Source organism: Gallinula chloropus (genome assembly GCF_964237585.1).
Source record: "Gallinula chloropus genome assembly, chromosome: 6".
Classification (NCBI taxonomy): Eukaryota; Metazoa; Chordata; class Aves; order Gruiformes; family Rallidae; genus Gallinula; species Gallinula chloropus.
In genome coordinates, this window is record NC_140091.1 from 27,394,943 (window position 1) to 27,420,932 (window position 25,990).

Consider the following 25,990-nt stretch of genomic DNA (forward strand, 5'->3'; position numbering starts at 1 on the left):
GAGATTCAGAGAGAATGATATATGTATTTTGTTATAATGAGAAACCCTTAGAAGGAGTTTTTAAAGGAGTGTGAGGGTGTATGGAGGATATGAGAGGACCAGTGTTTCCAAATAGCTACGTGTGTATCTGCACCTAGTCTACCTACGCCGAGAATTTCTGGTTTGGTAGAAGAAAGTCTCACATGAAAGGTGCCATTTAAGAATAAGATGATGGTGGCTGTTGTTATGAAGGTATTTGGAAGGGAGATAATGTGGGGGTTTGGAAACAAACCTACCTTTTAACATGAATGTCTTTTGTCTAGAGGTACTACCTGAGTATTTCCTATTCTTGTTGAGACTACTAAATGCTTTCAATGCCTGCCGTGATAATGCTTTGAGATTTATTAGTAGGAATTAATGCTAAGACTTAATATTGTAAAGATGATTCTTTCCTAAAATTCTATGCTGGTAATAAATATTCTCAGCATACCTAAACACTGTTGTGCACAGATTCTTCTGTTTGGTTATTTTGGTACTAGAAAGGTCATGCTGCCTGTCATACTTATCTCCCTAGCCCTGTTAAGCATGATAATGCAAATGGAGTTGACAGACAGCAGTATGAAAAGGGTAGAAGTGGCAAGAACAGAAATGTGACTGAATTGTCACAGGTCCCTGCTGCTAGCTGTGACTTCATGGGCATTAACTGGCAGAAGTGTGTTTTTGTACATTATAAGGTTATAGTGATATTGCCCTTCTTGAAGGGCGGCCTAATCCATTATCTTCCCTGTATGGATTAGGTTGAAGGGAGAATAAAGAATTACAGTCTGAAGAACATATATGCTGCTTCCTTTAAAGACAACAAAAATATTTCTGCCTGTGTTAGGGTACATTCGGGCTTGGAATTTAAAGAACAATAATATTCAGTTGTTCTGTTCTTAGTAGTGAAATTATTTAAAATGTGCAATTTCTGGGACGCTGTCACTTTGCACATGGGAAGTGCTAGCTGAATTAAGCAAAGAGTTGTGCTGATGTGAAAATCTCAGATGTGCTTTTAATAGAAAATATATTTTTCCTGCACCTCTCTGCAGTACTGACTTTTTTTACTAACCTGTCTTGGTACAGCTATCAATTTTTTTTATATTAAGGCAATACCTGGATTTAAAAAAAAAAAATTAAAAATCTTTGGGTAGGTAAAGTTCATGTAGTTCAAGATAGTGTCACCAATTATATCTGTGCATTTGACAGTGTCAGGAAAAGATAATTAAGGATATGGTCTCAATATGTCAACAATGGCAACTGTGTGTTGTGAATATTTATACTGTTCTAGGCAGGTTCTGAAACAGTTGGTCATAAATAAACATGAGCAAGTTGGTGCTATGAAATTGGAAGTCAATTAATACAGCGTTTGTCATGCATAGTAGCAGTTGAGACTTGAGGTAGCCTGCATCAGTGTTTCTACTACTTGCCATTTTCTGATTTTGTGAATTAGGATAAACACCTGTGATGGTAATTATCCAGCACAACAGTTCTTTCCTTAAGCTAGCACTCCTGAAAACTGGACTATAAAATGTTTATTTTTTGGAAGCCAGGTTACTCAGTAACAGCACCAAAGTGAAGAGACAGATGCTTTTCCAGCTTTGGACTAAAGTGTCTCCGATGTTGAGGAGGTCACAACTTGGAAGACTTTAAATGGGAAACATTTTATTGGAGGAGTGGGGAGGGGATTCATTGGTTTCTGTCTGACCATTGTTGTGTGGTTTTGTTTGGTGGTTTGAGGGTGGTTTTGTTGGTGATGATTTTCTGTTTTGGGCTTTTTTTGTTGTGATGGTGTTTTGTGGTTTGTGGAGGGGTTTTTTGCTGGAGTGCTACTATATCTGTCAAGTTTCATCGTTACTGGCACACAGAAAGCTCCTGTAACTCAAACTGCAATCCAAAATTAACTTGAGTAAGCCTGGAATTCAGATTTTGATAGTTGAAATCTGTGTTTAAGGATAGCTAAATCCTACAGATAGCATATCAGTAGTACAATAGTAACTACTAATGAGAAGGTGACCATCTGTGAGGATTAGTTGTTTGTGAAACTGTCTTGTTGGTTCAGCGCTGCAGAACTTAAGATCTTTCTGCAAGATTCCTGGCAATTTTTGACAGTGATACAGTGCCCTGGCCTTTTGAGGAGGAGGGGAAGGGATGACTATTTCAGCAAAATTAGGGGAGATTTACTTGTGTCCTAGCATCTCTTTCAGACCATCAGAAGCTGTTTGTCTTCTGACTACTGAGACACAGATTATCAATCCCTTCGATTTTGTGTGTTGCATCTGTGACTATAGTGTGACTCTTCTCTGTTCACACCTCCAACTAAAAATGTTGAAGTGTTGCCTTACAGCACTTGTATTCTTGTGTTATTCATTCTATCATATTCTCTCTTTTCTCAGTTTCTCAAGCAAGACCTCCTCCAAACCAGAAAAAAGGTGAGTCAATTTTAGTTACACAATCCTCTTTGGTTTTGTGTGAGTACCTTTTGCTGGAAGCACAGTCAAGAACATTAAATGAGTGGTGGAATGCTGACAGCTTTCTGTTTGGCTAAATATGGGTAGGACCTGTATTTAGAGACTCCCAATGCAGGGCAACAGATGCTTTTTTGGTGAATGTTACCTTCAGTTTAGAACAAATGTACTGCTGTTGTCCTTGAATACTTTTACTTATTTATCTATTAGGCAAGAGTTTTGATTTTATCTATAGTTCTTTTAATGAAAAAAGTGGGGGAAAAATGCAAAACAACTACTAAAACCACCCAAAAAAAGCCCCAACAGTCAAATGTAACTTTATTATCCCTGCAGGATCTCGAACTCCCATTATCATTATTCCAGCAGCCACAACCTCTTTAATAACGATGCTTAATGCAAAGGACCTTCTGCAAGATCTGAAGTAAGTATCTGATTAGAAGGTACTGTATAAAAGCTCTCTTCAGATACAAAGGTATGCTAGTGCCAAATTAGTGATTAAGCAAGAGGCAGTATCTACTGTCTTGTGACAAGCTAGCTTTACAGACCAGAGTGAAAAAGAAATTAATGCCTCTTGTATAGTAGAAAAAAGCCAAAACTTATTCTTGGAATTTTTTCAGTTGTGACCTGTGGGCCAAATGTGTGGGTTAAGAAGAAAATCTTGAGTGCTGTTTCTCACGTCTGTAGTGGTTTTCTTTTATGTAACATATATGCACACCTGTGCAACCCATCAGTGGACCTTTACAATGGAAGGCAGCTTAGAGGTGGCAAGCAACAACAATGTGCACATGGAGCTCAGGAAGGATATTGAGAAATGACTGCAGTTACCAGGAAGCAGAAGGGGACTGGGGAAGAGTCCTGTTTTGTATAAATGCCTGCATCAGCTGAGTAGGTCAGCTGGTTGTGTATGCAAAGAAATGTTCACGTGCAACAAAAATAAGAATAAAGCATTGCTAAGTGTTGATACAAGTTAATTCAGGGAAATATTAATGACTTGTTAAAATTTTGTTTATTATATCACACATCTATCTGAGTCTAAGATTTAATTCATTATGGCTGAATGCAATCAACGCTGCAGATCACTTTCTTTGTGGTAAGGTAAAATTCACTCTTAGAGTAGAAACAAATAAACAAAAACTTAAAAAACAAAACATCTTTCTGCTTCTCCATCAGACCATGCAATTCAGTGTTGCCTATCAGCTGGTACCAGTTAACTTTTCTGAAACAGGCAGTCATTTTCACAGAAATACACTGTTACAGGTTGTTCCCAATGGTATATTCAGAAAACTGGAGAGCTCTTCTTACTTCCACCTTCAGCACTTGGCTTGTCCTTTATGAGACTGTACGCTGCTTTGCTTCAAAAATAGGCTGTCCTTACTGCAGTGTGGCAGCTTTCACTGGAGGTGCCCTAGAATTTTCTCAAACCGTGCTGTGAGATAACAGGTGCTTTCTGATCTCCAGCTATTTCTATTCCTAGGCCACTGCCACGTATCATCAAAGACCCAGCAAGCATACTGGGCTCGTGGTGCCTCTTCTGAAATATTTAATCAGAGAGAAGGCTGCCTTTTAGCATTACAGTATAATGTGCAAACAGTTAAAGGACTGGTATAATTGTGTTGACAGAGGATGTTGCTTGTCCACGTGGGGCTTTGCGTTTAAGAGAAAATTGCACAGCTACAGGGCCTGAATTTTTCATCTGTGGTTTGTAGCTTTCTGGTACAGGAATACCTGTAATGAGTGAACACCTGGATTGCCATGTCTGTCTGCCCAGAGATGCTTGCTGTGCTTTTAGCTCTACTGGGGTAGGCCTGCAGTTAACTTTTCCAGAACTGTCCCAAGAGGAGCCTGATGGTCAGAGAACATGAGCCAGGAAAAAGTTCCACAAAGTTTGAAGGGGTCAAAGGAGCACATTGATGTATATTAGCAAGTGTGAAAGGCAAAGTGGAGAAGCAAAGTATGTTAATGAATCAGAAGAGCAATAGCAGAATTTGGAAGAGCAAAATACCGTTTTAGCCATGACATTCTAGCAGTCTTCTAGAAAATGTGCCACCTGGCCTGTACTTTGCTTTGCATTCAGATTCATCGAAGTGCATTGTTTAGGAATGGCTGCAGGGTTTGTTTTGGTTCAGGTAGACAGAATGGAGAACTAGCCTTGCTATGGAGTGGATTGATAGGTAGAATCATAAAATACGATCACGTAGGTCATGTGATAGTTTTCCAAGGAAAGTTGGTCTATACAGTTCCTGCATGGAAGTCGCTGCTTGCTTTAACTCATTCCCCACTTTCAGCTACATTTGATAGAAGAGTTGAGATTTGGAAAATGAGTGTCATTGCCATGAGTTTTGGAATAAGGAAATACTGTCCATATAGATTTGGCTGTGCTTTTTCAATCCTCCCTCCTTTACCCCTTCTGAGGAAGATCAAGGTAGATTCGAGTTTCTTGTATTTCTAGAGGCCACCAACCTGCTTGTATTAGCCATCAGACATCAGTGACACAGCACAAGGAGAAGGGAATTTTGGAGCAGGAACAGGAAGAGCCATTGCAGGGGTGACTGCTAAAAGATGTGGGAGAGCCCTGGAAGAATGAGGCCCCCAAGATTGTTGGGTATGGCAGCTGTGGTACGTGTGTGACACGGGCTGTCTGCCAGGCAAACTTTTCTTCCATGCCTGATTACATGAGGCAGCCCCAGCTGTGAAGCGTGTGATAATGAAGAATGAGTATTTGGGTTTCATAAACAAGCCTGCTTTGCTGATTCCTTCCATGTAAATGTTTCTTAAAATAAGGAACAAAGATGAAATTATAGTTAGAGATCAAGCCACTGAAAATCAAAGCTTAGTCATAGCTTCATGTCCCTGACTTTTGGCATAGTTTTTGTTTAAGATGCTGGATTATAATTTTTTTTTCTATAAGTAACTGGGCTGCAACACACTGTCAGTTTGGATATCAGAAAAAGTAATTGTAGTACCATTGTAAGATATTTTAGATTGGCAGATGTAAAATAAAGAGGGCGGTCTTCATCCAGTGCTGTGGTTAGGTGTTGGCTTTGGTTGTCAAGGACTGAAATAGACTTGGGAATTACACCAATATTTTTAGTAATCGTTTTGTAGCTCTGTAGTATGTGGATTTTTTTCCATTGCCAAATTTGGCTGACATTTGTATGAGGTTTAGCATGTTTAATTCATCATCTCTCTTTTGAGGTAGAGAATATGGAAAGCAGAGTGAATAGAGGTTACTCCTGTCATGAGTAGAACAAAATACGATGAAAAACCTGAAGCATGTTACTGGTTTAAGATTTTTGTAAAACATCTGACTGGTCTGGGGGCTATATTTGTTGCAACTTAGGTTGTATTTCTATATATAATTGTAATATATGCATGTCACGTGCTTTATAATATGCAAATATTATCGATAACTTTTTTAACAGATATTTTTCAAAGGAGACAAGTGCAAGATAAAAACAAAGAGTTCCTAAAATACTAAAAAGATACTTCATTTTAAAATCAGAATTTGCAATACTGTCTGGTATATTGTTCAGCTTCTTAAAAATATTTAATCTAATACACAGCGTTCTTATTCTCTATCTGAATGCAACGCTGGATATCAGAATTGTTGTGCAAAATCTGGCTTTTTCAGACTAAGCATTTGAGAGTATCCGGAGTTAGGCTTTTCAGAGGCAGTGCTTGTGCTTTACATGGAACAAAAGCGAGGCAGGAATTATATCAGGCAGATGTAAATGATTAGATGGTGATTATGTATTTTTAGTATGATGATGCTTTTACTCATAATATGTTTCACCATATGTGGCCAGGCAACTCACTGAGATTTATCCAGCTTTGATACCGAGCAAACTCTCTGAAAGCTTCAGGGATGACGTATGACAAAAGAAAGCTTTGTTCTCTTGCAAAAATAGGTGTGCAGAGCTTTTGATGCTGCCATCTAACAAAAGCACTGAGGGGCTTGTAAAAATAACTCCCCAGTTCTAAACACAATGAGATGTATGTTGTGATGGCCTTGGTTACTGACCAACGTTGGGTTGCCTTGTTCTCTGCTCACGTGTTTTTCAGTGTGCCGGAGGTGGGGGCTGGAAAGTGCTGACCCGGCCTCAGTGCAAGTGTTTTAAAGTCAATGCTAGCAGTTGATCTGGGTTTAGAGCCTAGGCATGAGCAGCTCTGGCAGTCCAGCGGGTAGTGTTTTACCAATTACCTCCTGTAATTTGATCTTGTTCAATCGCTTCCCTCTTACCTTAGGAAAGAGACCCGCTGTCTTTGTCAAGTGAGAGAGTGCACCAGTTTTTGTGTGAAGAATGATTTTGGCAATTAACAGCGAGATAATTGAGTGCTACTAATTACCTGGTAGGGGCATAAAAATGGATTTGAAGTAGATATGGCTTTTTCTCTTTTTTTTTTTCTAGAGAATAATCTGGAGAAGCAATAAAAAAACTAAGCTCCTGCACAGTCAGGTTTCGCGACACATTTCTAGTGTATTGGATGATTAAAAAGGTGTCAGGTACAAATGTGTAGTTAAGCCACCAGCTATAGTATTGTGGCACATAATTCCCAAGAGAAGATGGGGGTTTTGCTGCTTTCTTTTAATACTCAGATTTCTTCAGCTTGCCTCGTGTATCCAAGCAGTGATGGAGTAAGCCACGATTATATTTATAATGGTACAGTAATTTCTATTGATTCTTAAGCACATGGCTTCTATTATACTTACTGAATCGATGGTTCCTGGAAATGGAAGTGTATATTTCATAACCTTTCTGTAAGCTGTCTTTTATTCCTGTACTCTGTGTACATACATGTAAGTGTTTCCTTCAGTGCTTCCTTTGACAGCTTCTCTACTGTTCCATAGGAATCTGCTCACTGATATTTTTTGCTTCAGATAACAAGGTATTTTCTGTTCTGTCCTGGAGAATAGTGTTCAAAACCATTCAGATTTTTACAGTAAATAAAAGTGAAGCTGTTGTCTGCATGATACATAACTGAGGCACAGCGGAATGGTGCCTTAATGGCTGTAACAGTTTCTAGCAGAAATGGAGAGAAGCTGTCAAAAAAACTAGGGTTGAAACAGATTCCTAAACATGGAAACATTTAAAGCCAGAGGCAGAATTGAAAGTGCCTCTTGCAGCCAAATTTGAGGGGTTTCAGATACAGCGGTGAAACACTGTACAGTGGCAGTAGTGCTGCTTGGTGTCTCATTTGGCAGGGCGGACGCCTTTCCTCTTTCCATTCAACAGGGGTTTCCTTCCTCGTGTTTACAAATTAAATTGAAATGTGACCTTTTAGACTGCGGTTCAAATGAATATAAGATTATCACTGTGGTATGTGTGTGGCTGCTTGTTTTTATTTACATATTTTATAGCAGTTTGCTCCGGGACATGGAATAGCAAAATTCCTCTCTGGCTCTCCTCTGTTTTAGCTTATCCTGGCTTCTCATACAGGCCTTCCCGCTGGGGTCAAAGGTGTTCAGGGAGGTTTGTTGTAGATCTCTCTTTAAGCTTTATTTCCATCTTTCCAGCCCAGTTTCCTTAGTTCTGATGGGTGAGAGCAAATCTTCATTTTACGTTAGAAAATGCAGTTTCCTGGCAGTTAAGCCTGTGATGTGGTATGCTCGTGATTAAAGTTGCACCTCACTTCTGAGTGTTTTAATGGCCAGCTTGAGTAGAAATGCTGAATCCTCACAGCAGGTTTGGCAGCTTTTCCTGAAGTAGAACTGTGTTGAGGACTTCTGTGTGTAACATGCAATTGTACATGTCAGGTGCAGTAGAGAAGATACATGTAAATATTAACTGTTTACTTCAGTTATGGGTGAAATGATTGTCTTAATAGCTTTTTATAATATTCTAGGTGGCCTAAGCATAGTTCTCACAGTGTACCCTGGCGTTATCCTTAGGACAGTGGTGTTTTGCTTGTACTAGACAGAGAAGCATAAATTAATTTTCACCTTAGCATTTAACGCCTGTAAGGCTTTTTCTGTGTTTGCAGTAGTAGTTGACTAATGCACAATTCACAGGCATTTGCAGGTGGTGTTAAATTCTCCACTGCAGATGTATGCAACGTAGAGGCAAACTTCAGGTACTTGGACTTTTGAAGTATTGTTAAGTCATGAAGCATATAAGGGAGCTTCATCTGTTCGCTTGTGTTGGGAAAATAAATAGCTTTGCTTAAAGGTTTATTAACAGTTTCCACGTGCTGCCTTAAAATGTATGTTTTGGGGTTTTTTTTCCCCCAAAATGACAGTTTCTCATTGGATATATTAGCAAAACCTGTTTTCAAGTTGACTCAGTAATAAATTTTTCCTCATTTTCCATTCCTTTTTCTGGTTTTCCAGCAATATATGGAAGTGTGGTCTGCCTGGTTAAGCACATGGAAATTGGCTTTTAGTGTTCCTGTAGAAATGGGCTGAAGAGATCAAATAGAAATGGTGCAAGCATCTTGCCCCAAAATGTCCTAAACATTCCAAAAGCACCATCTGTACTATAATGAAGAGAAATCTTACCAACTGTGTACTGTGTTCTTAACTGCAGAAGTTGTCAGGAGTAGTGGCGCTGTGTTTTAAGTGAAACATAGTGTTTCTTTTTCTGGGAATTTTTGGAAATATGCTGGAGTTACCAGTGCAGCTGGGTGGCTCTCAGTGGAATGGGACGAGAGCGTGGGATGAGCTCAGCTCTCTTGCTGGCCTCATAGGTGATACTGATCATGCCAGTTGAACTTTGTGATATAGCTTTAGTTCTATGAAATGCATGATTTTGTTACTTTTCCTTTTGACAAAATCCAGTGAGATGCTTCTGTAAAAAGGCTTGCACAGGTCTCATAATTTGAGAACTGTTCAGCTTACTGTAGTATCGTCATCAAGAAGAAGCTCTTGAAATGGAAGTGCTTTTTTTTCCCCTTCAGGTTGCGGGGGAGCTGAAAGCTATCTGTAAATCATTGGGGGGGCATGTATGTCACATCTTGAGCATCATAGTGTCATATATCACAGTAACCAGATGAATCACTGATAGTGCAAAATCACCATTGTTCAAGAAGATAAAACCACACTCAAAACCTTTTTTGACCAAAACCTACAACATAATTCTCATGGCTCCACGAGGCAATTTTTTTAGTGCCCAAGCTTCCCTGTGTTACCCTTGGTCCCTCAAAGAATGAGGTGGAAGCCATTTAGCTGGCTGGGATCTGACATCTCATTTGCCAGTGTATTGGGTAAGGTGGGCAAGGAGACGCAGGGGGGTGGAAGAACAGTTCTGTCCGTAGTTTTGAGGGGCAGACAACCTTCTAGTAGCTTTTATTGTAAGGACTTAAGAAATAATTGTTCTTCCATGTTTCACTGTTCTGAACAAGTAGTGGTGGAGGCTTGGCACAGTGAAGGTGAGGTGGCCTCAGTGACTGCTGCCAATAATGCAAAGTTCTGATAAAGTTGTTAGTTTTCCTGCTGATTACATCAATCAAATTGCTCTTGTCCACTGAATGTTTCTTTATTCCCCAAGGTTTGTTCCATCAGATGAAAAGAAGAAACAAGGCTGTCAACGAGAAAATGAAACTCTAATACAGAGAAGGAAGGACCAGATGCAGCCTGGGGGAACTACAGTCAGCGTTACTGTACCTTATCGAGTAGTAGATCAGCCTCTGAAGCTTATGCCACAAGACTGGTAAAGCAGATTTACCCTTTACAAAACTTCTTAATCAGGAGAATGCAGAAATTGGAGGGGATCAAGGAATTGTACTGAATTGCATCAGAAGTTAAGATAGGGATAAAAGGAAGGATTGGATTGTTAACTGTGTAGGAGTCTTTTCAGGTGAAAAGAAGATAATGCGAACTTACTAAAAGAAATTTCTTAAGGAATCTAAATTGTTAACAGTATGAGCAGCACAACTATTTTTATTAGGTTTGCCTGGAATCTTCTAGAAATTTGAATATTAACATTCTGATGCATTTTCCAGCTGGTGATACCATTGTGTCCAAATCACTGGAACATGATCTGAGAGAAAAATCCTCCTTTCTTGCTGCTTTCTGTGTGAGATGTGTTAAGGGGATATGTGAGTGTGGGGTGTCTTAGGCTTCTGATAATCTAACTTCAAGAGTCTAAGAAAAAAGAGAACACAGTAAAGACTCAACTGTGGTATCAGTAGTGAATCAGGTTCACTGAACTGGACTCAGTGATGAGGATAACTTCCAAAGGGAGAGGCCCTCTTGGGGAAAGGGCATCATAGATGGCTTTAAAAAAAAGGTGGTACTTCCTCACAAGTGTGAGGACTTCAGACATGCCAGATGACACTTTTGGTGGTTTTAACTTCCCAAGTAGATGTTAATGGAGACTTCGGAAGGGTCCTGTTCTCATCACAGAGAGCAATTTATTTTGGAACTTGAATTCATCAGAACTCTGTGGTTTTGAAATTCTAAATCTCAAATGTTTAATTTTTTAATTAATAAACCTCGAAGAACCATCTAAAATGGTTCCTGAGGGGCTCATGGGCTTTGGTTTGGTGTCTTTAGCTCCAAGAGAGAATTGGATATTAGTATCTAGAAATAACATGTTACCAATGATTTTGATTAATTTTTTTTTCTGTTAGCTACTTCAGAACCTGCAACATCATTTGAAATGGCAAAGCTTTAGTCTGTCTTGCAAATAAAACAAACAAAAAAACCCCACAAAACACCAACCAACAACAACAAAAAAACCCTCCATCTTGATTGTTCTTTTCCTTTTGGGGATTGGTAGACTTTCTGATTAATTAAATTTGGGGATTGGATTAGGGAAGGGGAGATAATTGTTTGTTGGTGACGGTAAGAACCATGGTTGGATAACGTAACTGTTCAAGAAAAAGGCCATAAGTAGGAGGATATGTTCTCAAAGTTGTTTTTTGTTGTTGTTGTTTTGTTAATGGAAAAGCTTCATCTTAATTAAAATTCTATTTTCTTAGACCACTGGTAATAATTACATGCCCTCAACTAGAGGCAGAATCTTAGCAGCTGTCATTTCTAATGAATTTTTAGGGTAGAAGTTAACGGCACATAGAGTAATGGCTTTTAAATTGATACAACGCAGTTTACAGTGTTACTCATAAAATTATCTCTAAAATGTTGGGGTACTTTTTAAAAGCAAAGTAATAATAACCAGGAATAAATACTGCTTGCCACCTTATAAATGTAACATGAGAAACTGAGCTGCAGAGGGAACGAGCTCAGAGTCCAGAAAAATCATGTGGGGTTTTTTTAACTTAACAGAGCAAAAGCAGTTGCACTGGAGATGTGACTGTTAAATGTGCTGTACTGCTGTTACCAGAATAAGAAACTATGTTAAGGAGTCTATATTGTCTGTGTAGGAAAACAGGTAATTTAAATGTTCAAGGCCATCAACATGTCTCTTTCTCTGTTGGTAGGGATCGTGTGGTGGCTGTGTTTGTACAGGGTCCTGCTTGGCAGTTCAAAGGCTGGCCTTGGCTCTTGCCTGATGGATCACCTGTCGATATCTTTGCAAAAAGTAAGGGGGGTTGCCTTGTTTAAGTGTTCTGAGGCTTGTTATTCTGTTTGGGGGGGGGGGGGGGGGGGGGCGGTGTGGGATGTTATGGCATAGTATGGCCGAGTAGTGCCAAAGTGGGGGTTGACTCAGGTGGCTGGGAAGACTGGTGCTGAGGTCCTCACACACACACAGCAGGAATTCATGTGCCCTCTGCAGTTCTTCTGGTTGGATCTGTGGAAACCCATGGAAATCTTGAGAGCTGTCACCTCTACAAGAGGTTTAGAAGTAGCCAGAGCATAAATTTACTTTCAAAGCTTGTGTTAAAAAATTAAAAAGAAAATGTAACACTTCCCAGATACAGATTTACAGGTTGTCTTCAGAGTTCATTGCTACTTCGAGCAGAAGGTTAGTATTTCACTCAGAAAGCTTCACAAGTATGAGCTGGTGTCTGACAAAAAGATGGAAGTTAAGATAGAAATGTATTTCAGTTGTGAGCTAGATATTAGCTCTGTACAGATCTGAATAGGTTTTTTGAGTGACCACGGTTATGCCCAGTATTCTTTGAGACACACTGGACTTTTCTCCCACAGCTCACTCTTCTCACTATAAGATGTGTGGTGGTATCTAAAGTCAGCTTCCCATCTCTCATTTCATTGTGAAGCTGCCTTAGAAAATAGACCTTTAATAGTGTCCAGTGGTTTCTGAGCTCCAGGCTTAAAATAAACCAAGCCAGGGCATACACACAAAAGAAAGAGAAAAACCACCCCATCAAAACCCACCAAAACAAAGCAAAAAAAAAAACCCCAAATCTTAGTGCAGTCTGTCATCTTCCAGTCAGTGTGATGAGGAAACAAGTTTGTTCAAGTTTGATGTGTGCACATACATGGGATGTGAAGTAAGAGGCCGGAATGAGAATGCCAGTTGGGTAAGGAGTAAAAAAAGGCAGGCAGTTGAATAGAAGGCTAAGGATGTGTCTGCAAACAAGAGAACAGAAAGTGTGGCTTAAGGAAGATTGAGAATGATCAGGGAGAGAGTGAATGAGCCTGAAAGTAAGTGTGAAAAAAAATACACTGCAGCAGGGAGTTTTAACAAAAAATACTAAGGAGAGAAGAAAATAACACTTCAAAGGGAAGTTAAAAAGAAACTGGAAATGGTGAAAAGCAAAACTAAGGAAAATGCTGTTAAATATTTACAGTCTAGCTAGTAGTTTCATACAGCTTCCTATTGATTTTAATGTCGTGTATATACAAATGTATAGAGGGGCTATAGGAAATGTAATGGCATTTTTGAAGTTTTGAAGGAACACCTTTAAGCCAAAAAAGTCACAATTATGGCCTGCAAAGTTCAGTCTGAAGGTGTACAAATTCTTCCATTTTTCAAGTGAAAGATTTATGTTCTTATTTAACTCAAAAGTTACATTGAAAAGAACCTTTTTACTTTTAGAAATGCATTCTGTTGTTTCAAAGCAGGGGATTTTACAAATATTTTCCTGACAAGTGTGTCTCTAGGGCTTTTCCTAATGACTTTACTCAAAATTCAAGCAGTGGAGAGAGAGCACAGGCAACATCAGTCTGGTTGTGTTTACCTTTTCCTGAAGCTAGGTGTTTGCCCACATTTATAGTCTTCAGTTGTCTTCACTAAACGTGGTTTCTGGGATCTGCAGCAGTTCATTGTTTCCTCTGCAGTTGGCCTTTCTTCACGTCAGTCGCTGTGTCTGGGCTGATTAACAAATACTCAAAGCTTATTACTATTGTTATGGGAAACAAGCAGGTAGCTTTCTTTCAAGAGCCACAGTGAAACCCATATTGGACCAGAGCCTGTCAAACTGTTTTTATTTGCTCAGTTGTTGTGTCTCATAATGTTTTGTTAGTTGAGTCTCTAAAATTGTTCTCGTTGGTTTTCGTTGCACGTGGTTTGAGCATTAAATAATTCATGTGGCAAACAAACTTGGTTTTTTGCATTAGTAAGTGTTTCAGGTGAAATTCCAAATGGTGTCTCTTCAATGAACAAATATTTAATTTTGAATACCATTCTCAAGGTCTTGCTGATAGAACACACTAGTGGGCTTTAATACTGCTTTGTTTCAGATTCAAAGGTTAATTGTCTTCCCAGTATCTTTTAACCTTAATGTAGAGGCTCTGTGGGGTGTTAGGCTTTCTGTAAAGGCACACCCCCAGTGTATCTCCCTGTGCTTTTCCTGGGCTTATTTTAAAACATGCAACATTGTATGGCAAAGATAATGTCTGTGTGTTCCTCTGCATTGACAAAGCTGGGAAATTTCTCTGGCAGTGGTACAAGCCAGATGATCATGTCTTTAGTTTCATTTCAGATACCGATCTTCCAGAAAACTCCTACATCTATCATTTTACAGATTGGCCTCTGTCTGTAACAGGGGGGTGATTTGATTTTATTTTAGCCATTAGACTAAAATTCTTGGTGGATTTTGTGATATTAAAAATTAAGAACATGGTACCAGAAAAGGTACAGGCATGGCATTAAAAAGAACTGGTTTCTGGCATTAAAAAGAACTGGTTTCCACAAGCCTGGTCAAAAGCTTCTGCTTGCCTTCTCCAATAATATCTAAAATAGAAAATGCGTCCAATTTGCTACCAGACAGGAGTTGCACAAGACTTTGCAACTGGACTGTGTCAAAACTATGGTTTAACCAAAGAAATAAGGAATTGCATGAAGGTTTTAATACTGTGTTAATGCTGGGGCTTTACACAACTCACATGTCACAGTACTTCCCAAAAGCAAAATAATGGTTAATATTTTACCATTTTTAATTGATTACTAGATAGGAGAAATTGGCAGTCACTGAAGTTCTCAGAATGCTTCATGTAGTGTCAGGTGTTACACTGGCTTTTCTACCATCAGTCTTCTATACAAGCTTTCAGGAAGCAGCCAGGCTGCCTTGTCAGTGCTCTCAGAAATGCTGCTTTTTTTCTTTTTCTTTTTTTTTTTTTTTTTAAATTCTTGGACAGTTTAAAGTTTGATTTTCAGAAAGAACATCTTTGTTTCCCAAAGATGATATACATGAAATGGCAATGAATTTCTTCTGGAATCTATGCAACTAAAAATAGGGGCTGCCTTTTCACTTAAACTTGTAATAGCTTGAGAGCTATAGTGCACACCAGCCACTATATTTAGGTCAGTGCCCTTTATTAACTAGTTGACTTCTTTGAGAGATGGGCTCATTCATTTTATTCTCAGGCTCTATTCTGGAATAAACCTAACAAACAGGTAGGGTAGGAATTGTCTTTGCCTGGTGATTAAACACTGCAAGGTGGTCGTGTTTGTACGCTAAATGTTTTCCTGTTTCCTGTAGTTAAAGCTTTTCATCTCAAATATGACGAAGTACGTCTGGATCCCAACGTACAGAAGTGGGATGTAACAGTGTTAGAACTAAGCTACCACAAAAGACACTTGGACAGGCCAGTATTTCTACGCTTCTGGGAAACTTTGGACAGGTATGTTTCCTGTTGAAGATTCTTTATGCTCATGCTGTTGTGATGTTTGGTGGGAATGAAAAGTTATAGCAACAAGGGAATCGTATACAAGGTAGACATCTGAACAATGATTTAGCTTGAAAATAGTGCTTGTTTAGAGTTCCCCTGATGATACAGTTAAATATATGCCACTATATTTTATTACAAGCTATAAACAACAATCTCCAAAGTGTTATATGCATGGACTTAAAGGAAGGGTAGTTACTATTAATCATTAATTAGTACTGTGACTTCCTAGCGCCCTTAGGCAGAATGAAAGGAAATCTAGGTGGTATAGTTTTCCCTTGTTGCCCCAGCCTGCCCTGTGGACTGTAGTTCTGAGCTTACGACCTCTCCTTTCTCTGCCTCACTAGACAACAGTCTAGGAGAGGTGAGAAAGCACCTTAAGATAAAGAACAGCAAAGCATTATCTTGTCCTGATGTCCTTGAGTCCACAGCACCCATAGAAAGTGAAGTTAAATATACTGCAGATGAGTCTTAGACTGGTAGTTCTCCTCTATCATAGGGGCCTTCCAAGTACATAGCTGTTTGTGAAGTGAGGGATGGAGGAGTGCTGGCAGCTCTGTGAAGAACAACGTTACTTCTGACTCTGCATCCCTGTGGTTCAGAACCCTCCCTGAACGGGAAGCTCATCGCCATACCTTTTTCATTTTGCAAAGGAGAAACTTCCTTATCATGAAGTAGTTGAAATATTGAGGGAAGGGAGAAGCCCATGCATTTCATGAATGTTTAATCTTTTCATGTTGATTGCACAGCAGACTGCTTGAATGATTGAGTGAACTTCAAAAAGAAAAATCCTATGGAAACTGACAAAATAATTCCAAGCATCAAACATTCTATTGCTTCGTGTTTGAAAGTCTCAGCTAAACTGGATTCCCAGACTGAACTAGAGTTACTTTAACACTCTTACAGTGTTAGAAGTCATGTGATTCCTTGGAAAATATGAATTTTCTTCAAAGCAAAACTTATAGCTGTCATTTAGTGGGACAAATGCCATGCCTAATACAGAGCTGTATGGTATATAAAACATTGCATTGTTTTGGCAACTTGCTAATTGTCTAAGGATTTTTTTTTTAAACAAAGTACATGCATACTATTCCTGAGCAAAACTTCTATAAATGCCAGAAGATTAGTAACATTGTCTTCTGTTGAATTTTTTTCAGGTATATGGTAAAGCACAAATCTCACTTGAGATTCTGAATCCTTCAGCTGCCATTTATTTCCTGAAGCATGGATTGAGGAGAAAAGAAAGAGGCTCCAATTGGGAGACCAGAGTTCGCACTATATGATACGTCAAGAACTTTACAAATGAAGAAGGGTCACAGTTTAAACTTTTTATAAAATCTTGTTTGGATGCTTCATGCTATGGCAGGTTGATACCTGTTGTTATTCAGAAGCAAAGGGGTTTTGCTTAAAACTATTTTTTTAATGTTGTTAGCCTTCTAGTCTGCAATCCAAATTGTATATTTTGATAGCAGCAGTTTCTTCTCTGTTTTGTTAAATTAGCTACATTTTTAAATAATGTGTTTTGTTCCTTATTAGAAAATAGATCGATCTTCACTGCAGGATACAAGTGTGTGTGTGCGTGTGCGCCTGTGCACACGTGTGTGTATATATATGTGTGTGTGTCTCTATATATAATGTATAAAAAAAAAATTAGACACACTTAACGCACACATAGATGTTACCAGGCTTTCTAAACCACTTAGCTTCTGAGCTTAGTTTTGGTTTTCTTGGCTTATTGTTTCACTTACTGAAAATATTTTGTTGTGAATGATATTACCTTTTAGTCAATAGGACTTGCAAACTGAGCAAAGTGAAAATTGTTTTGGTAAAATCAAAATGTCAACCTGTATATGTATATTCTGTCAGTCTTTGTTGAAAAAGGGAAGAGGAAAAATCCAGAAACACTTTTTTTTGGATTTGTAATGTCCCAGTTTACTAAATCTTTAAACTTTATTATAGGAATACATTGAAGTCATGTTAACTTTAAGTTGCCATTCTCCACACAGGTCTCTTTATTTAAACTGAAAGTGTGCATGTGTACATTCCCATCTATCACAATACCTTTACGTATGAGTCTAAATGTTACCTAGATTAAACGATGAATAGAGAAGGAGTTTGGATTGGTTTATTTTCCCTGACAACAGCCACGACAAGAAATTAATCACTTGAACTTCTTTGCATTTATACCTCCTCTGCACTTATTTTCTTGTGACAGAGGTAGCCCAGACTGTCTACAGGAGTTGCGATTTTCTGAGATGAGTGGCTAATGGGGCCTTCCATCAGTCCTGCATTGAAATGGAAAATAAGCCTACTCCAGTTACCAAAGAACAGATTTGCTTGATCCACAGTATAACCAGGGCCAGAAGACCCCTGGTATTTGTATGAAATTCTGGTATCTCTGTATCTGTTTAGTAACATGAAGTTGATATTACATACCAGTGGATATAGGGAATGGTCAAATCTGTAACACCCACATGAATTTTTTTCTGGGATAGAAAAATACATGTTTATATTCCTGTTCTTGAAATTACAACCATGTTTTTTAATGTACTGCACATTTAAGGTTTGACAAAAGTAAAATGTTCTACGTATTCTTTAGATTTGCTTTTTATTTGATGTTACCTTCATTTCTAATAAAACCAGAAGGCACATCTCCTTAGCATGTTTTTAAAACTGTGTTTTAATCTTGAGGACTGTGAGATGAGACTTTCAATGATAGGTTTCCACCTGTGCTGTATTGAGATTACTGCTTTTAAGTGGTCTTAATGGAAACGTTTAATAAACCCAACCAAAACCACCAAGCAAAAAACTGCCTTAGAAGTAGTAGAGGCTGGATTTTTGAGTGGATTCTGCCAAGTGGCTGAGAGGATCGGACAGTACAGAACAAGTTCTCCTATTTGTATGGGTAGATGTCAGCACCAAATGACTGGGTTTTTTTCCCTAATAGCGAAGGTTATTGTAAATGAACCCATGTCATACATGAGTGAGCTAAAAGATTCGTTACTTTGTTTTACAGCTTTCCTAATTATAGTACAGGTTAAGGGATATCAGCACAGCAATCGCTACTGCCAAGACATGGTTCAGTTTAGGGTTTGCTACTTCTTTAAACAGTGGGATATCATGTATGGCTTTTAGAACTAGCAAGTGTTTCCAATTAGAAATGTGGGGTTTTTTTCAGACTTAATGAGTGTGTCCTAGCCTTGTGGTTTCAAAGAGATTTCTACAATGGGAAGCAAACTTAAGAAGCAAATTCTGAAGTGTGCTTCACATGCACGATGGAATACAGACTGCATAGTGGTCTTTAATAGGCATGGTCCAATTATCTTTTCTCTGTCCCATGTTTCGGTTGTGCATGTGTAATCCCAGGTCCAGTAATGTGTACAGGAGATGGCATGATTTACATGTAAATTTATGTATATATTGTGAGTAACTTCTCTGAAACTAGTCAAGTTACACGGATGTCAACCTGGCAGAAAAGCAAAATCCACGATATCTTTGTATGAACTGTGCCATTTTTCATGGATTGAGCATAGACCTTTAATGTCTTAGTTTTGTACTTGCAAGAAATTTACAACAGGAGCTGTAAAATATGTATTTGTGAAGGAGTTGGCACCTGATGGTGCATATTTTTGTCAGTCATAAAAGTAGTGATGTTTATAAAATGAGCCATTTTGCAATCAGATTCCTGCTGGCATTATTGGAAGTTTAATTAGGTTGTCGGAATAGCATTCCTGCTGCCTTCATAAATAACTGCACATAGATTATGAAACTACTTGGACTTAAAAATGTAGCCTTAGAGCAGCGTTTTGCAGCACAGCTGGAATTTTAGACACTTATGTTATGCTTAATTTATCTACAAGTTAATGTAGAGTAATAAAGAAAACCGATACTAAGAACTGGGGAAGCTGGAGGATCAGACATCTGTTTTAGTGAGCTGCGTTCTTATTGTTGAGCAAATTTGATGCAATACTTAGAGGTGTATAAAGTGTGTAAATTGTGCTCAATTGAAATGTATAACTAAAACTGAGCTGGTTCAGCTGCTGACTGTAGTTTATTGAACAGGAGAATGATACTAGCATGGGAATCAGCTATCAAATTGGCTGTTTCTATTAAACATCTTAAGTGTCGTAACTCTACACTGTTTCATAAGTACAAGATGAAGGAGATGAAACAAGATAAAACAAGATGAAAACTGGTTTGAAGTCTGCTATTGGGCTCCCATGCTGTCAGCAGGTGATTATTTCCTTTAGTAGCAAGGTTATAAGGGCCAGTAGGTATATCTGAAGTAATGATTTTATATTAAAAACTAAAACACCTATGATTTATACTATTTTAGTCTTTTGAATGCTACCCAGAACAAAGCAGACAAAGGGGGAAGTTTTTGTAAGGTAAAGTAGGGCAACCACAGGGATTTTGCATACCCGAAGAACTGCAGATCAGCATCCTCAGTTGAGTAGGCTCAGCTATTTAGCTATTACCTGGAAAAATTTGTAGTGAGACAGTTTCACAAATAGGTACTGAAGTCAGTGCTTGAGCTAGACAGGTTCTAGAACTGTCCTGCAATGCTGTAAACCTTTTTACATGAGAAAATGTAGATAGCAGATTGTGTGTTAAGTTGCCCTTGATCATAAGTTGAACTATTATCTGATATTTGAGAGCTAATCCTTTATCAGAACAGCAGATTTGGATTTGGCTTTCATTTGATATGCAGTCAGAGTATAAAATATTTCTTTTCTCTGCAGGGACCTGCAAAAGTAAGTTTTATTAGTACAGCTTTCATTCTTTTGCTGGTGAAATATGCACTTAGTTGCTAATTCTTGCGAACGCTGTATGGGGGGAAAAAAAGTCAAAATTAATGGCTTAGTGATTTTAAAGTTTAATGTCATGAATGCATTTTAATTCAAAAGCCATAACTAATGCCAAGTACTTTATTAGAGCAATGTGTTCATGAAAAATTAAAATCGCTGCCTGAAGAAACTGTTGGCCAAGTAGGTTACAGTTCAGCTTATCTGTGGAAAAATGTGCCACAAACTGGAATCTTTGAATGTCAGATTCCCAGTTGCTCATTTGTTATCGGATATTTTTTTAAAAAGAGATGGCAATTTTGGTTTCCTTTTCTGAACAGTTGGATGCTTCAGTAGCAATCCTGTAGTTTACCTCCGTTGGTTTGGTTTTACCCCAAGACTGTTACTGCAGTAGGACGGTTCTGAGGCAGTTCTGGTGGAAACACATCAAGTATGAAGTTGTTTCAGTGTAGTGCATGCACTTGACAAAGCTAAAGATGGTTTCTTAATGGAACTGTGATCCAGTGGCTAACATGGATTCCATTGTTCAGCTGTCATTGACATATCTATAGAACGTTCTTCTCAGTGGTAATGATATCATAGAGGGCAACTTTGAGAATTACGGGATTTAATTAAGCAAAATCCATTGGTCCACAGTGACAGGCTGTGTATCCAGACTGATTTACTGTGTTAATTTTTCTTTAAACAAAAATGTTGTCTTTTTAAAAATAAGAATGCAAATGCAAAGAACAATCTGAAATGTTTGAAACTTTATTGCAGACTAGTTCACATGTAAATCTGACCCATATGAGGTGGTACATAAAATATGTAAGAAAAATATCTTGGTTTATGGTTTTTACTTCCTGCATCTGTATGGTTTTTTACTCTAGCTTGTTTTATTTCAAACTCAGATAAAGGGGTTACTTGCTTCGTAAAGCTCCTGCATGTATCACTGGAAACTATCAGAAGTAAATCTTTGGCTGTGGTTACTTGAAGTTAAATGAGGTTGTAGATGATAAATTCTAGCCCGTGTCAGTGGGCCCAGATTTCAGCAGCTGTTTTGAAGGTTCAAGTTAAAATGAAATCTACGAATCTGATGGGCACAGCCACTGTTGAATGAAAGAAGACAAACCTCTCGTGAAGTTAAGCCTTTTAAACTCTTGTATAACTTTCATAAACGTGTGGTTAATCACTGTTTCCATAAATCTTAAATTTTCTTGGATGTCTTGCCATTTGACCTATTATTTAACATCTGGACTATATTATTGACACTCTTACAGAGTGAAGAGCTTAGTTAGTATCAGCTCAAGTCCACGTGAATGTCAGTGTGCAAATTCTTAGCAGAAAGGATCTTCACTGCTGAAGGCCCTGTGAGTAGCACAGGTGTTAGAGTGGAACAGTAGTTTAATCCCTTTGGAATGTCATGTGTAGCTGCTTTGTGTGGTGGGTATTTTCAGCCATTCATCTACTTGTTTAAATTCACTTGTTGCATCTTCTCTGAAACTTGGCTTGCAGGTTCCACTGCAGAGAGGAGCTCTTCGTATCCCATAATAAAAAATTGTATGAAAGGGCCTCTGTTCTATGCAGGATGGAAGGAATTAGTCTAGTTGCAAAAAAGGGAATAATAGGATTAAAGATGGGTGGGAGGAATCAAACAAGAAAAGCTTCCAAAGTGAGATTTACTAAACCAAAATGCATCTGCAAACAACGCATTGTGATATCTGCATAAGAGAAATTTGTGTTCGGTGGATTAATGCCTGAAAATGCCTTCCCAGGAATCTTGTTTTAGCTTTATCAAGTCGAATGATCTGTACATTAACTCAATATAAAATATAAAATCTCCCTTAAATTTGATGAATTTTCATTCTTGGTTTGGTCAGTACCTGGTCTGTTCATCTAACCTTTTGTTTAGCCCAAATACCACAGCATCTGGGTCATTTCATAAGTACAAAATTAGTTAACTTTGTTTATATGCCGGTAGTTACATGCACGTTATTACTCCACTGAGGAGAATGTACATCCCTTGTGATTTACCTAGTAATATTTTTATTTTACATCATTATTTTTGTGATGTATCAAAGTTAAAGTGCAGCGCTCTCCATACGTTGAAATCCTTTTCAGAACACATTTGACGTTTGGACATAAAACAGGAGACAATAATCAATATGGTAATTAAGCTACATAAATTATGGGTAAGGAGAACTCTGCACTTAATAATTTCCCTCTAGGGAGTCTTATTTTTACACTGTTGCAGACGTAAGAAGGCTGTGCTCTGTAGCTGCTCCCAAAATCAAGAAATTCCCTTTGTGAACTTGAGCAGAAGAAAATCTGTCAAAAATCTGCTAAACATGTTATGTCAGGGATTTATCCACGTCACAGGAGCTGGTCCTGAAATGTCACACAGGTCTCCAGAACATTCTCATCTTTCATGGTGTGCAAGTCAAAATGGCAATAAATTTGCAGTCACTAGCCTGACAATTCTTTGTGCATCATTGTGTAACATTTTTGAAATGTATTTCTTACCTTACACTCTAGAATCCTGATCTACACTGCTGTTTCTGGGATTAATGCCTTCATATGGGCTGCCTGTCTCATTGGGGAGGGGGCAGGTGTAAATATGTTCTAATTTATCATTTTAAGTACACAGTATCTCCTGCAGCAGGAAATGATGTTCACTGCAGGTGGCAGTGTGTCTGGGGAGAGGAGCACAATGCAAAATTAGAAAAAGTACCTGCATTGTGGTCAGTGCTTAATGGTTATGTTTTTAGGGCACAGTAATACAAATGCATAGCAAGTCATCATTCCCATGCAAAGTTTTTCTACATCCTGTCCATTGGTTCTTTCACAGCATTTACCTTCAGTTCTTTTTCAGTCTCCTGAGTCTTTCTACCATATTGCAGTACCTGCTCACATTTTGTTGCTGTAAAAATACTTCAGCTAGAAAGGACTATGACACTAGCCTTGTAAAACAGTCTTTGACCATATCATATCAAAGTACTTTTTAATAGTACAAAAACATTAGATACAGTTTATATCTGAAATAGAGATAAATGTCTGGCTTTCTTTAATGTGGCTATTTATGTTCCATACCACGCTTAGTAGTGGCATTGTCTGCAGACTAAAAGGCTCCTTAAAAACCAGCAATAACCTTGCAGCTTTTAGCAACAAGGCAGAGAAACGGGGGTTCTGCTGTGTCATAAAATGATGATAAGGTGAGGGGGTTCAGGACCATCACAGGAGCCATATTTCTACACTGTCTTAGAGGCAGTGGTGATTGATCTTAACTTTTTGTGTATTTTGTTACAGTTCTAGGTTCTGGAGGTTTGCGGAAGGGATAAATAGTTTCTCGTATTATCTGAAATGTCAGGAATTCTATATGGGGACTTTGAGGGTAAGATTTATATCTTAGAAAATTACACAAGGTTTTGATCCTGCCGTTTCCTTGATTAGAATGTACAACTGAAACAATCTTAATGAAGTAGTTGTCTGACTCAGCTAACTATGGCATCTTTCTCCTTGGGTAAGCTAGCTGACCCTGCAAAACCCTAATTTAGGTCATGAGGTAAACTGACATAGCTTTTACATTAGCTGAGTATGTATCTAATAACTGCTAAAGACAGCAGCTTTCCTACTACTGGAGACTGATCGCAATGTAAAAAAATTTATTAAGTATATTAAAGTTAGGAAAAAGCTGTTAAGTTCTTACCTGTGTCTGAGAGAACAGCTGTGTGCATCAGACCAGGTTCATTTTGCATCAGCAATGCTGCAACATGATTGATATAAATGATATTGCAAAGTATTAATTTTGAGATGGATAACTGAATCTTCAAATTTTCTCAAAATTCACTCCTTTTACCCAGTGACACCAGTGTTTGATAACTACTTTGCCTTCCTGTGAGGGTAGCAAATCCAAACATCATATCGTTTGCCTGGAAGGCAAAAATTCTGCCTGCTGTCTGCTGGAGAGTATGAATGATTGCTGTTGACCTATGCTTCCAAATGGCATGCCTTGGGCACTGTACAAAGAAATTCTGTGCTATTAACTTTTACCTTCCTGCTGCACCCCTTTTAACTCTAATCAGTTCAAGTAATATGTACGTCTTTCAAATAGAAAGAAAAACCTGATTGACCAAAGTTACAGGCTAAAATGCAAACCCTAACATCATTATTTGTGTCATGCAGAGCTAATGCGATTTTCCTATAATTCTCCACAGATGTCTCTTTAACTATGACGCTCGTCAAAGAGCGCGACGAAAGAAAATTAATGATTCTAGATCAAGTATTTCCAGTTTTAATGTAAGTTTATTTAAAATTACATGTGAAAAGTCTACATAGTTTGCAACAACAGAGAGCGCCAGCAAGCTAAGTGGAGGATGTTCAGGTCTTATGTGAAAACATGTTCCTCATCCCAACTGCAGCACCAATGTAGGTGCACCCTTTGAAGCTCTCTAAATTCTGTGTAAAATAGTCAAGAATGACTGACATATATTTCATGAAAGAAATCCATGTAATTGAACACTTAATATTCTTGCTCCCGTTAATTCAGTTGTTCTGGTAGGATCTTCTATGCCTGTAGGGTAAGTGAAATGCTTGTGATCTCAGCCTAGAACTTTTACTCATCTAGTAGCTTTCATCTTGAGCTTAATCTTGCAGTGGTGGGGCTTGCTTTGTGGTTAATGTAAGCCCTGCTAGCTAGTCCTTTTGGGTACTTCAATATAATATATGTTTTACATAGAGTTTGTTTTGAGATGGTTCAATGTAAACCAGTTTAGGGGTTGGAGATGTATTTTGTTAGCATCAGTTGTTTGGAGGGTGGGTTTTTTTGTTTTTTTGAAGGAGGAGGATGTAACTTGTGATTTCTTGTCAGATTTTCTTTCATTTATGTTTCTCCTTTGGATTAAAGACTCCATCTGACTTCAGTGGTGTTTATTTCATCACTGGAAGAGAAATTCATGTGATTTGTTGAAGGCTCAGGGAAGGTACACTGGTTTTTCCAGTACTTGAAAGGTAGCTGTAGAAATGGCAGCAGTCCTTGCTTTACAAGGACGAATGGTGACAGGACAAGGAGCAACAGGCACAAGCTCTTTCAGGGGAAGCTGGACAAAAGAAAAGAAAAAATTCATTAGAGCAATTCAGTACAGGAATTGGTTGCCCACAAAGTGGTGGAAATTTCTCACTGGAAGTACTCAAGACTTGCTTCATTGGACTCAGATAACATAGTTGATGTCTCTGCTTTTAACAGGAGGTTGGATCTCCAAACAGAGACTTCTCCAGGAGCCCTCAAAGCCTGAATAGTCTCCTTATTATCTCATGGTGTTTCAAGGCCACTGATCGTTCTCGTGTCTGGTAGAGATGTGCAGCATCTTGTTTGGTGTTAGAACCCAGTTAATCATAAACCTGTCTTTAAACAGATGTGCCTCTGGTCAGTCCCACACTGGTGTTCCTTTGAGTTCAGGGCTTCCATGACACAGACTTCCTGGTTTCCAGGGGAAATGAGCGATAACCGCTAAGCTGGAGCCAGACGGATTCCCTCATGCTGACAGCAGCAGAGCGGCTGCCTCATGTCGGGGTTGGCACTGCACTGCTGCCCCTGTTTCCTGCCTCAGGAAACCCCGTCCCTTCCTGCCTCAGGACACCCTGTCCCTTCCCGCCTCAGGACCCCTGCCAAGGAGCTGCAGCCCAGCCACCACTCGTTCCCCCTCACAGGCCGTGGACGCTGCAACCCCCCAACAGGTTCAATAAAAACAGAG

The 25,990-nt window shown here is 38.7% G+C and overlaps 1 protein-coding gene across 1 annotated transcript in view; it reads left to right on the forward strand.

Moving 5' to 3' along the window:
- CDC73 (cell division cycle 73) overlaps nucleotides 1-16,872 on the forward strand; it is a gene marked incomplete at its 5' end in the record, with an annotated part of 104,492 nt that extends 87,620 nt beyond the window's left edge. The window contains 6 exons of the mRNA XM_084266309.1: nucleotides 2,412-2,447; nucleotides 2,817-2,904; nucleotides 9,968-10,129; nucleotides 11,862-11,962; nucleotides 15,270-15,411; nucleotides 16,614-16,872. Of these exons, the coding sequence (XP_084122435.1) occupies nucleotides 2,412-2,447; nucleotides 2,817-2,904; nucleotides 9,968-10,129; nucleotides 11,862-11,962; nucleotides 15,270-15,411; nucleotides 16,614-16,650 (566 nt within the window). The 3' untranslated portion in view covers nucleotides 16,651-16,872. The remainder of the gene's footprint in view (nucleotides 1-2,411; nucleotides 2,448-2,816; nucleotides 2,905-9,967; nucleotides 10,130-11,861; nucleotides 11,963-15,269; nucleotides 15,412-16,613) is intronic.
- Between the last annotated feature and the right edge of the window lie 9,118 nt (nucleotides 16,873-25,990).